The sequence below is a fragment of the Semicossyphus pulcher genome, unplaced genomic scaffold (genome assembly GCF_022749685.1).
Source record: "Semicossyphus pulcher isolate SPU_LCO1_2020_fin unplaced genomic scaffold, fSemPul1.0.p SCAF_15, whole genome shotgun sequence".
Lineage (NCBI taxonomy): Eukaryota > Metazoa > Chordata > Actinopteri > Labriformes > Labridae > Semicossyphus > Semicossyphus pulcher.
This window is the reverse complement of record NW_027211659.1, coordinates 18,781,964-18,795,153: the sequence shown is the minus strand read 5'-3', so window position 1 is coordinate 18,795,153 and position 13,190 is coordinate 18,781,964. Positions and strand designations below refer to the sequence as shown.

The following is a 13,190-nucleotide window of genomic DNA, read 5'->3' as shown; positions in this document are numbered from 1 at the left end:
AGGGGCCAGGCTTGTTCGAGATGACTGCCGGCTCGCCTCGACAATAGGCGAGAGTAGCCGATTGCAGTCGGGGAGGAGTCTTAAAGTCGGACACTTCTTTGTTGATAAGTTTGCTGCTGGCCTCGTCAAGCATCGATAATACCAACACCGCACTGTAAATTGAAGTGAATAAAGTCTTCATTTGTTGTTGTTGTTATTACTATCATTGTTTTTAAATTGGATTTAATATGAACTTCTCATTATACTTTATTCAGGGCTTTTGATAGTTATTTCGATATAAACGTCATTGTATTTATGTTTATTAAGACAGCGTTCGTGAGGAATGAGTAAAGCATTACAATGTGAATGACAGTACTTTCATAAAAGCGTTTGGTGTCTGTCTGACACTTCATTAAGTTTAATGAATAATTATGAATAAGACAGAAGTCTCATCACTTCCTTGTGGAGGTGACGAGGCTTTTTTCAGCCAATAGGTGCTTCATTCAAACCAGAGCGAGTCGTTTCCCATCGTGCATGGAGTTGTGCAGTCGGTGGAGAGCAACTGCAGCGCCTGACCAAGAAAATTGCGGCCGCCTCGCTCCCGCGGGACTTTAAAGTATCGCGCAGTCGGGTTTTCAGAGCAAGTCGGACAACAATCTAACCGTCATGCAATATGCTTGGCAAGACGCCGATCGATTCTGCGCAGGCCTTGCTCATCTCGAACAAGCCTTATGGTTAGCAAGGCTGCACACGTTCCGGGGTTGGCTTGACGCTTTAAACGTCATTACGTTTCGTTTAGAGGCGATGGCGCTTCCTGACTGGATGGTAACACTGGTTGCCACCGCATCCCTCTTGTGTGTCTTATATTTATGTGTTCTGTATCGACGCACATGTTCTGCGCTTTTGAGGATATTGGTGTACAAAGTAATGGCCCGTTCGGAGAAGCTCTTGTTCCGAATCGCGTGAGTGTGATATGACCTTCTATAATAAAGTCACATTTGGTTATCATCGCGGTGTTTCTCGTTAGCGCACCTTAGCACCATAGAGAGCACCATTAGAGAGCCCGTTCCACTGAACTGTATTAGCATATCTTTTTAGCAATTTTTAAGTTTCTCCTCAATCGACAACAGTAAAAAGCAAAAGCTAAAATGATAGAAGCCACGTAAGATTATGACGACCAGTTGATTGTAGAGGACGTTGGTGTGACATTCAAATCAACAGATTTTTGTCGCTTAAAACGTTTTCTTAATTAGTAATGCCTAGTTAATTATTTTTTTGCCGAATCAAATGCTCCTTATGATTAGATTTTTTTGTGGTAGCCTTATTTAAACATGAAGATATTTCATTTGAGTAGATGTGACACATCGACCACGGTTGGCTTAGTCTTAGCATTATCAACTTCTTGATGCTACCATCATAGAATGTTTCACAGCCATCTGAACTGTTTTCCAGGTACACACTCTACACTAGGACCAGACTTGGCTACATGTACTACAAGAGGCAAATGAGGAAGGCCCGAGAACATTACCCTTATGGACATTCCACATCTCAGCCCATGGATTTCAATGGTATGCAGCAGCACTGCTATGTAGAAGAGTGCACTCCATTAAAAAAAATACCCTGGGCGTTGGGTCAACAAATGCACTGTTTAATACTGTATGTTGTACAGGATAGAAGTACTTGCCATCACCATAAGTGCAAAGATACTTTACTTATACCATTCTAAATGAAAATATTTGACCAAACCTTATTTTTTTTACTCTTTCTTCCTAACAGGTATTAAAATAATTCCCATATCTGTACTGTCTGACAACTACAGCTATCTTGTAATTGACACAGCCTCCAGTGTTGCAATTGCTGTTGACCCTGCAGACCCACAAACGGTTCAGGTAATATCTTCACTATTAGTTGTGTGTATAATGTCTAGATATAACTCTCAAAGCTTTTTTTTGTTTTGTCGGATCGACACAAAAGCTATTAATAGCCATTAGCTGTAAGTGCATTCTCAGCAGCATGCATTACAAGCACACAAGTACATTTATTAATGTCATACTGCGTCAACAATCGTTATTATGTTGCATTTCAATTGTCTTTTGAACAAGATGAAGTGTTGTTTTACATGGTGATTCAAGGTTTTAACAGCATTATACTTTTTCAGGCTGTCCTTAAGGAAGAGGGAGTGATGTTAGAAGCAATTCTCTGTACCCACAAGCATTGGTAAGTTTTATAGTATATTATTTTCATGTGTGGTTTGCCTTCAAGACCTTATGTATAAAAAGAGATTTGGCTTAATATACCAATTATAAGAGTGTCTTGTGATTATGGGTAGACAGACCAATGTTGTTACATTTGAAAATTACATTTAAAAGTCAGACATTCTCACATATTTTAATAGTAAACTGTTCAGACTTAAAAATCAAGAGCGGATTATTTGTTTGATATTTTTTGTGTGTAGAATAGATTGAAGGGCACAACAAATAGGCAGTTTTATTATGTGCCCACAATACAGTACAGTGCTTTCTTTCCATTTATAGGGATCACAGTGGGGGAAACAAAATTTTGAAGAGGCTTTACAACTCATGCAGAGTCTATGGAAATGCTGCTGATAACATTCCTGGCCTCACACAGTAGGTTACTCCTCAAACAGACTGCTTCGTCTTTGAGTCAGTCTGACTTTACTGAATTCTGTCTTGTTCCTTCTTTCAGCAATCTTAGCAGCTGGCTATACAAATGATCATCGTATGAGAAATTGCTCTATTATGTGTTAGAGATTGTGGCCCAAGATCATCCAAACCACTGGACTAAAATTTATTTGACACTATCATGTTGACAGCTTGGATGACAAAAAAAAATTAGTTGCCCCATTTGGTAAGATTGTAAATTCATTATTTTAACATAAACATTATTTCAAGAAGGGGTCATTCAAGAGATATGGATATATCAAATATGTTGGGTTTTTTTCCTATTTTTGTGCATAATCAATTTGCTACCAGTGAAGAATTGGGCTGACCATTGCAATTTCTGCTTATCAGGTAACTGGCTGTTCTGATTTAGCTTTTTCTGGTGGCTGCTCTGATTGATTAACAGTTTATCACAGGGCTGGCCCATGGCATAGGCAGTATAGGCAAATGCTAAGGGCGCATTTATCCATAGGGGGTGCCGCACCGGCGCCTCATAAAGTAGTCATTTTTTACAGTATCATCAAGTGTCACACATCCCCAGAATCAGCACCTCAGCTAATTGTACATGTCACTCAATAGAAAGTTCACTACACTATAATAGGGGATATCAGCCTATAAAAGAAAAAACTAAACAAAAACGGAACTTAAATTTTTGCATATTTTATTGAAGTTTATTTATTTTTTTAACTCACCGCTGAAAATTGCACACGTGTGTTAGGCTTGTTCTAGAAGTTATTTCATTCTTTTGTCTCGCTTCGCTCTGTTGTGGTGCGTTCCATTTGTACTCGGAAGTCAGAATTTTCTACGCACATACTGTCCAACTTCTGTACTGATTTGGACCTGTTGTGGACCTCATATTTGTTCTGTAGTTGTCTGTTTTCCAAGAGAGCAAGCACAAAAACACATTGGCAAGGAAAAACGTCCTTTTAACAGGCAGAAACCTCCAGCAGAACCAGACTCATGTTGAACAGCCATCTGCCTTGACTGGATGGGCCGAAAATGGGATAGAGGGAGATGCAGGATAGAGAAAGGCAAAGAGAGCAACAACAATACATGTTCTTGTTACAACAATAGTAATGATAAAGGCTGTAGTAATCGTAATTGTAACAGTTGAAGTCAACAGGTCTACTATTAGCATTAGCAGCAACAATAATGATACTGTGGGGAAGGCTGATGTTAGTAGTTTTTGCAGGTCCACAGCAGCAACGATCCCCAGGAACCTACAAGACAAGGGAGCACAAGAACTCCCGGGAAGATATGTGGTTATTAATGTTAATGGGACCAGAAGATACAGAGTTAATGAGCTGCATTAATATGACAGAGAGAGAAAGTGGGAGAGAGACATAGAGTCAGAGAGAGAGTGGGAGAGAGACATAGAGAGAGAGAGAGAGAGAGGAGCTTGGTGTGTCAGATCCCCCCGGCAGTCTAAACCTATAGCAGCATAACTATAGGCTAGTCCAAGCCTGAGCCAGCCCTAACTATAAGCTTTATCAAAGAGGAAATTTTTAAGTCTATTCTTAAAAGAAGAGAGGGTGTCTGCCTCCCGGACCTTGACTGGTAGATTGTTTCAGAGGAGGGGGGCCTGGTAATTGAAGGCTCTACCTCCAACACTACTTTAAGAGACTTTAGGTACCACAAGCAGGCCTGCATCCTGGGAGCGCAATGTTCTAAAGGGGTAATATGGCACTATGAGCTCTTTAAGATATGATGGTGCCTGACCATTAAGAGCTTTGTAAGTAGATTGTGTTGCACATAAAGTCCAAAGCGCTATCTTGCATTCACTTTTTACTTTTCTCTGTCTTCCCAGCCCTCTCTCCCACAAGGACTCAGTAACAGTTGGCTGTATGCACTTTAGGGCCCTCTTCACTCCTGGGCACACAGTGGGCCACATGATCTACCTCCTGGATGGCCGGGCAGTCGGTGCACCCCCCAGCCTCTTCTCTGGTGACCTTGTGTTCCTTTCAGGATGTGGTGAGTAAAAAAGAATGGAATCCACAGAAGTGATCTTCATTTCAGCTCTTGACTTCTTTAAAGTGTCTGTTTGAGGTGTAATCGTTCTACACATAATGCAAATCCTTTTAAACCCTAATGGGCCACAGAATGAATGCAGGGAGATAATACATTTGTAGTTTGCTAATGCCGAGCTAAATAGGCATCATGTTCTATATAGCACCTGAAAAGATATGCCATCCTAAATAGAATAAACTTTAATATGAAATTATTTGGCATTAAATATTGTAAAACAATAAAATGCAAAGCAACGAGCATCATTCAATCAACTGAACAGTAAATCAAGAAGCTGAGGACACAAATGAAAAGTGCTTATGAGCACCTGTACTATATTTTTATTGGAGAGTACTGTTTTTTCCCTGGTGGCTTAACAAAATCTAATATCTTTTACAGGAGAATAATTAGTATCTTGTACAGGAGAATGATTTTGAATTCATGGCTTCAGCTCATATGCCTACTTTTAAACATTTTTATATGGTTTCTTGACCCACATACAGAGAACTAGCCTCTCAACATGCCATTAAGTTAAACATGTCTAGTAAACAATGAATACAGGTCGTTGTCTAACCGAATGCTACTATTCCTACTACAGTCTAACCTTTTACTATATATATATTTTGTAAATTATTTTTGGGCCTTTTATGCCTTCACTTATAGAGAGGACAGTGGATAGTGTTGGAAACAGGAGGAGAGAATTGGGGACGACGCACGGCAGAGGGCAGAGGGTGGGAGTCAAACCCAGGGCTGCCACATTGAGGACTGTAGCCTCTGTGCATGGGCCGTTAATTTGACCGCTGAGCTCCTTAACCTTTTACTATTTAGTTTAAAATGTAATTGTTAATAAACTATTGCTAATGTTGAATACTTTTTTTGGTTGTTATTTATAAATATATCTTATACAATTATTATTTTACTGTCCTTTGCCAGAGGCTGTCAAGAATTTAATTACTTGAAATATGCTGGTCTCCAAGGATGCCATATGCCAAATATTCGTAAAAAATATTTGTTCAATATATTTACTAGATGTCTTGTTTAGTTGAGTTTACAATGGCAGCATATTTTGACGTTTAGTCGTATGGTAGCACATATGGTAGCAAGTCATGTTTGACCAAATAGCTTAATATTCCTTTAAAAAACCTTAATTGCTAATGTGATATTTTTTCCCCCATTTACATTTTACAGAAATACCTCTTATCAATCAGACTACTTTTTTTAGTTTGGACCAATTGAGTAGTTTAAAACTCAAAATCTGTATTTAAAGTTTAAATTTGAATTCAAAGCAGCCATGATCCTAAAAGTTTATAGTGTAACCTAATATGTGCACATCAATTACCTTCTCAAACTTTTCTTTACCTCAGGATTACTTCATTTAAATAAAACATGTTCTTGTTTTCCCAGGGAGGATGTTTGAAGGAAGTCCCACAACAATGCTGTCATCTCTGGATACAGTTGCCTCCTTAAGTGATGATACTCTATTATGGCCTGGTAAAAAAAAAAAAAAACTTCTCAGTTGTCAGGGATTCAGAGTCAAACCAGAAGTTCTTAAATGGTTACATGGGACTAAGCTTTTAGGTGTTGTTATGCATGTGGGCTATTTATTTTAGTTTTGTGTCCCCTTGCTACCCCTCAGGTCATGAGTATGCAGAGGATAACCTGCTGTTTGCCGCTGAGGTTGAGCCACGCAATGCTGCCAGGGAAAACAAATATCAGTGGGTGCTGCAGCAGCGAGGTCAGAAGCTGTGCACGGTGAGAATGATATATCACCTTTGTTATGCCTCTCACGCACTCCTTCCCAGAGAGAATTCATGTTCTCCACCAACTGCCTACACTGTACATGCTGTCAGTGCCCTAGGCCTAGTGCACTCTTCTCTCGCTTCCTTATCTTTCAGTCTCTCAAAGTCAGTTCGTACCTAAAAATTACTAGATGCTTGTATTAATGTATTCTGCATCATGTGCATGCTTTGGTACATGAAGTAGCGTTAGTCCTCTTCCTCAGAAATAATTTATGACAGATTTTGATGTCCGTTTTTTCTTTAACATGAAAATCAAGGGTCTAATTAGGGAAACATTTATAAAACAAACATACGAAAAACAAAGAAGTTGTAGCTGGTGTCCAAACAGGGAAGCCATACTTTCCAGTCTTTCCGTATTTATATCATTATTATTATTCTTATTATTCTTATTATTATTATTATATTTATTGATAATATTAGTCATTTTTCTATTATTATTATTGGCACTGATACTATAAGTCTGTATTATCTGTTATATTTTGTTGATGTCTGTCACACTCTCTCTCTCTCTTTCTCTCTCTCTCCTCCTTCTTCTTCTTCTTCTTCTTCTTCTTCTTCTTCTCACTATGCCACTTTATTGGCCCAGCCGGTTGCAGCAGATAGCTGCACCAATACTGGAGGTCTTTTCCTGTAAAAAGTTTTTCCTGCCAGTGTTTCCAAGCGCTTCCTCATTTGGGTATTAAGTTGGGTCTATGTAAATATTATAACAAAGAGTATGGTCTAGACCTGGGGTCCGTTTCACAAAGAAGGTTCAGCAAACTCTGAGTCTAACCCTGAACTCTGAGTCGATCTACTCTGAGATAGGAAACTCTGACTTTTCGGTTCCAGAACAGCTGATCAGAGTTAGTTCAATCAACTCGGAGTAGGTTCACCCGGAGTTAAGTGCGTGCACGCTGACTGTAAAAAGTCAGCATTAATGGAGCCCCGACACCACGATTCACCATGGCAACGGTACACAAAAAGAAGTCCTCCTACGCCACACCAGTGGAGCTCGAAAGCCTCATGCGGACGTTCAGCGAATACGAGCATGTTTTTAGAAAAATAAAGTAACACGGCTGCAGCTGCAAAAGAGAGAGAAGCGGCGTGGGAAGAAACTACTGCTCAAGTAAATCTGCAAGTTTGAACTGGTCTATTTATTTAATACTTAATCATGACCGGAAGCTAAAATGTATATTAATTTAGGAGCAATGCAGCGGGAGAAAAAAACATACATGGAAGCACTTCAATCATATTTTAAATATTAAACTAATGAAATATCATTCAGTGGCTGTTTTAATGTGCATTAGCTTTATCCCTCACATGATGCTGACTTCACATACATTATAATTCATGTTGATTAAACTGAATGTGTTAGTTTAAATAAATAAAAAAATTCCAATAACTTAAGGTGTCTTATTTGAGTGCTCTCGGCGGTGGTGGTGGAAAATCTAAAAATGATGACTTTGACACAGATTTGTCTTTTGATTGTTTTTATTATAATTATAAAAGACTTTTGCAAAGCAGTCAGAGCAGCACAGAGACGCAACGTTTCTTCTTTTAATTCGGTAACCGCTTCAATAAACCTGCTTTGTGAAACGGACCCCTGCTCTATATGTTAGTATATGACATATCTTTTGTTGTGATTTGGTGCTTTATAAATGAAAATGTATGGATGGATTAAAAATTAGAATATAAGTAGTGAATATACAGGTCCTGAATTTGAGAAGGGCCCTCAAAAATACAAGAGTACCATCCAATAGTAGAGCACAGCATTTTGTGATCCAGTGTTTACAGTTCCAATCCTAATACCAAATCCTGGTTATGGTACCATTAAAACGCATGGCATCCCAAATATTACTAATTGCTGATGTTATTTAAATTTCCATGAAAAAGGAAAGAAAAATTAATTTTTCCCTTTTTCTATTCAAGTGTCCAAGTTAGTCAAGATAAACACTACGACCCTGAAACTTAACAAACCGAAATGAAGTCCGCCATCATTCATTTTGTTATTTACACTTGTGCTTACCCTATTGTGACATGAGCCTGCTGTAAACAAGGTGATTAATAACATGGTAAAATTTGGTGCATTCTAACAAAAAATAAACAGTGGTTAGCTTGATAGGATGCTACTACTTTAACCTTTGCTAGCTTTTTGCCAGCCAGTACTTTTTTTGCAGGGTATCCATTAGCTTTATATTTCTATTTGCTTTAGAATTAATTGATCTGGATTTTTAATACGTTGATTGGCAATCATTGGATTGTGCTCAACTAAATGAATCATCAATCATCAGACATTAATTTTTAAAACAACAGCTTTTTGACATGCACTTAATTTTCAGAGCCCCTCTACTATCGGAGAAGAGAGGCAGTACAATCCTTTTCTGCGCAGCCATTCTGCAGAGCTCCATCTGGCCTTGGGGCTCCAGCAGTTCCAGGATGAAGACTGGATGCAGTTCAGGGCTCGGGTGCTAGAGGAGCTACGAAAACGCAAGGAATTCTACAACAGAAGATAGTACTGGAAACGCTAGGTTTGGGGGAACAGAGGAGTGAGCCAAAATGTACTTGCTGACATCTGCAGTTTTAAAATACTTTTTAAGTGCATAATCTTGCCAAAGAAACCAAGTTTTTCCATTTATATTTGGCGACTAACTCTATCATGTTTCTTATTTTGATCTGTCAAAAAGATTGTCATCCACAATCAATTAACTTACTGGACACTCTCCCAAGCCTGGAGCCGTGTTTCCACACACGCTTGTCAGAAGAAAAAAAAAAAACACACACAGACCTCCGCTGGTACGTCCCTCCTGTAAATGCATTGATTGATATATGACGTCTTATGTTAAATATTTACCTTATTATTCAGTTTTAAAAGATTTCAAATGCAGCTGTGTAGTGTCGGTCTCATTAGTTGGTTTTGATCGTTTTGACACGCAACTTCTATAACGACAAGCCTCACCCGCTGCTGTGCAAATAAGATCCTGGGTGAAAAAAATCTTAACGTTATTTTGCTGATGATGTAAAACGCACAGCTCACGATGAATGTCATCATAGCTTACAGAAAGGGTGAGAAAAACAGAAAGCTGTGTGCAGTTACAGCAGAGGTGTGTGGGGGAAAATACCTCAAGAGAAGCAAGGTGAACAGATTAAAGTAGTTTCCTAAACAAACGCATATGGTGGACAAGAAGGAAGCACAGTTATAATGGTATTTCGTTGAAACTTTATTTAAATAGGGTGACTTATTGTTCGCTATGATAGCACCAACAAATGCAGCTTTTCACATCACATGCTGTATAGTGGTTAATACTTTACTCTCCTAACTTGGAACTAGTGCTTGTACTCTCTATAGTTCATTTTCCACTGCAGATAGTTTCTGTTTATTGTAGGCGTGGTTCTAAGCTGAGCTTCATAGCCATTCCATTTAAAATGGCAGTAAATCACAGTTATGAAGATTGAATTATGTGTTAAGATATGTAAAATGTAAATAGGAAATTGAGTCTTTTCTTTTTCTCTCAACCAAACTACGAAGTACTTATTTTAGAAACACCAATGCAAGTTTTGTTTCTCTCTGACCTATATGTAGGCTGTAATTCAGTGCCCTAACTCCGCTTTTTAGAAAACACACTTGCCATTTTTTAGCTTATTGCCATCAGGCCCCTGTGAAGAACAAATCAGGGATCTTTGAAATTGAAACTTTGACATACTGATGTAAACAATACTAAGTATCAATAGTTTCTGTAATCACAGCAAGGACTCTGATTGTTGAGAGTGAAACCATTGGTATAAGCAGCCCTGCACAAGACATGGGTTACAGTACCATGTTATTACTGTATTTTTTACTGCACTGCTTGGCTAATTTCCAAGGCAAGTCGGACACTGTTTGGAAAGCCTGATATGCAAATCTTTGCTATGCTGGTCTGACAATTATAGTACTGCTAAAGAATTAAAAATTAAAAAAGGAAATGATTATTTTTTAATTTTATTTTTTAAATTTTATTTAATTTTAGTATTTAAATTCTCAACAATAATGGTATAGACACTTGAAGACTATTTCCTGTTGGTAGTTTGTGTCGAAGTCAGCACATACTGCATATGGAGAGTATGCACTAGCCTTTAATGTGAAACTTTCTTTGCTGGATTTAAGTGCCTACTTAGTTTTGATTTAAAGGAGACATTACCAACATTAGTTTAATATATTCAGTTCTATAACTGAAGAAGCCTTTTTAGATTAAACCTCTGAATTACCATGACCTGGATGACTGAGAACCTTCACACACGTTAGTTCAGTATGATGCAAGAGTTTTTATTGTATATTTCACTTAACAACAATTTGTCTGAAATGGGCCCAGGTGTTAAATATGGAACAGTTAATAGTTAAGCTATTTTTTTTGCCTTAAGAATGTTTTTTTTTTTTTAACTAATTGTTTAATTTAGAATTATATTGTTTAAGTGTGAATAATTGCACTCAATAAAAGTGAATAGCAACATATGCATTGCATTGTAAATGTGTGAAATATGACTGAATTGTTCTTGGGATGGGATGTTCTATCTTGAAGATAACATGTTATTTTGAGTCAAGCCAGCATATGTTTTATAGTTTGTAATATTCATGACGAAAATGGTGTTGGACGGAGTTTTCATTTTCCTATTTATTTCAGAGTACTATGTGACATTGGCTGTGGCAGTGACTTTAAAATTTCGTAAGGATAGTTTTTTATAGCCAATTTGAAAATGTTGCAATGCATTTTTTTTTTAATTTGTTTTGATACATAAGATAAGGTACTTTATTGAAAATTAAATTCGGTACATCACATACATTGAGGGGTTATTAAGCTGTGATGACAATACAATGGACGAAGATTATTGTAGTATAATAAACAGTCTTCTTTCCATGCTCACTTGATTATTTCTATTGCTTTTTTTAAAATAATGTTTCCATTTATTAAATGTAATGGACCCTCTGTTTAAGGGGAGATGGATGACAGTGCAAAGAAATAAACCTGTAAATCTTTGTGGAGCTATAGAATGCACTTCACTTTACTTCAAGATTCAAGATGTTCATTGTCACTCCGGTTATGTAAGTACAATCGTGTGGAATTCTTTCACTTAGAGGCTCCATTTAAAAGGGTAAACATTAAATATAAAAGACATAAAATATATAACAAAATACAAGAAGCAGTGTTAAAAACTAAAAATAAGGATATTTTAGAAAACATGTAGAGCTAAATATATACATCTAAGGCAACTAACATAGGCAAATACATCTTAAACATAAGGCAATATATCTCAATTGCTCCTGAAGAAGGGCTGTTGACTACAATTTTCTTCTGTCTGTTTGATGCAGATTATCATCTTATTTGCATATGTTTGAGTTATGAACACTACCCAACAGGAGACTATTTAACTTCAGGTTAAATTTTAATGAGGATTTATGAAAGGAAACTTCCTACTGCTGTAACTTCCCTCAATCTGCATAAGAGCATAATCTATTTTATGCACATTCAAAACATACTCCTTAAAAAAGAAAAATGTGAAGTGAACTGCACCATATCTTCTGTTTAACTAAGAAACACTCATAAAAGTACAGTAGAATCCATAATGTTTTTTTGCATGATAAGAGATAGGAGAAAAAACTCTTCTTATAATGCAAACATTATAATGCCCTCAAAAAGTATAAAACTGGATGTAATGTACCCTGTTAGGAGCAGGCTTGAGTTAGCTAATTTAACTTACACTGATGCTCTTGCTGCTAACATGTCAGCATTTCATTTGTGAAAGATATTTCAGTAACTTCACAGTAATCATGAAAAATAATTATAGGCCCACACACAAGATCCATCTATTATCTATACCGCTTATCCTGTTCAGGGTCGCGGGGACCGGAGCCTATCCCAGCTGTCATTGGGCGAAGGGCGGGGGATACACCCTGGACTGGTCGCCAGTCAATCACAGGCTGACACATAGAGACAGACAACCTTTCGTATTCACACCCACACCTATGGGCAATTTAGAGTCACCGAATTAACCTTACAAACATGTCATTGGACTGTGGGAGGAAGCCGGAGACCCCGGAGGGAGAATATGCAGATTCCGCACAGAAAGGCCCACCTTGCCCAAACCGGGGTTTGAACCAGTGACCTTCTAGCTGTGAGGCCCATGTACTGTATTGCCCAAATCATAACCAAAGTTATCTTGAGACACTTTACAAAAACAGTGGGGGTCCGTTTCACAAAGCAGGTTCAACAAACTCTGAGTCTAACCCTGAATTCTGAGTTGATCTACTCTGAGATTGGAAACTCTGACTTTTCGGTTCCAAAACAGCTGATCAGAGTTAGTTCAATCAACTCTGAGTAGGTTCAGCCAGAGTTAAGTGCGTGCACGCTGACTGTAAAAAGCCAGCATTAATGGAGCCCCGATACCACGATTCACCATGGCAACGGTACACAAAAAGAGGTCCTCCTACGTCACACCAGTGGAGCTCGAAATCCTCATGCGGACGTTCAGCGAATACGAGCATGTTTTTAGAAAAATAAAGTAACACTGCTGCAGCTGCAAAAGAAAGAAGCGGCGTGGGAAGAAACTGCTGCTCGAGTAAATTTGCAAGTTTGAACTGGTCTACCTATTTAATACTTAATCACGACCGGAAGCTAAAATTTATATCAATTTAGGAGCAATCCAGAGGGAGAAAAACGTACATGGAAGCACTTCAATCATATTTTAAATATTAAACTAATGAAATATCATTCAGTGG

The 13,190-nt window shown here is 37.9% G+C and overlaps 1 protein-coding gene across 2 annotated transcripts; it reads left to right on the top strand.

Moving 5' to 3' along the window:
• Positions 1 to 502: 502 nt before the first annotated feature.
• Positions 503 to 11,329, top strand: pnkd (PNKD metallo-beta-lactamase domain containing). Of its 2 annotated transcripts, none has more exons than XM_069663677.1 (9): positions 503 to 941; positions 1,432 to 1,547; positions 1,819 to 1,868; positions 2,138 to 2,196; positions 2,514 to 2,606; positions 4,468 to 4,631; positions 6,069 to 6,155; positions 6,301 to 6,416; positions 8,782 to 11,329. In XM_069663677.1, exons 1-9 carry the CDS (start codon positions 646 to 648, stop codon positions 8,953 to 8,955), a joined length of 1,155 nt encoding a protein of 384 aa, XP_069519778.1. In that variant the 5' UTR covers positions 503 to 645; the 3' UTR covers positions 8,956 to 11,329. The 2 variants fall into 2 exon arrangements, with proteins under 2 accessions (XP_069519778.1, XP_069519777.1); XM_069663676.1 differs by having other exon boundaries at positions 1,756 to 1,868.
• The last annotated feature ends 1,861 nt before the right edge of the window (positions 11,330 to 13,190 follow it).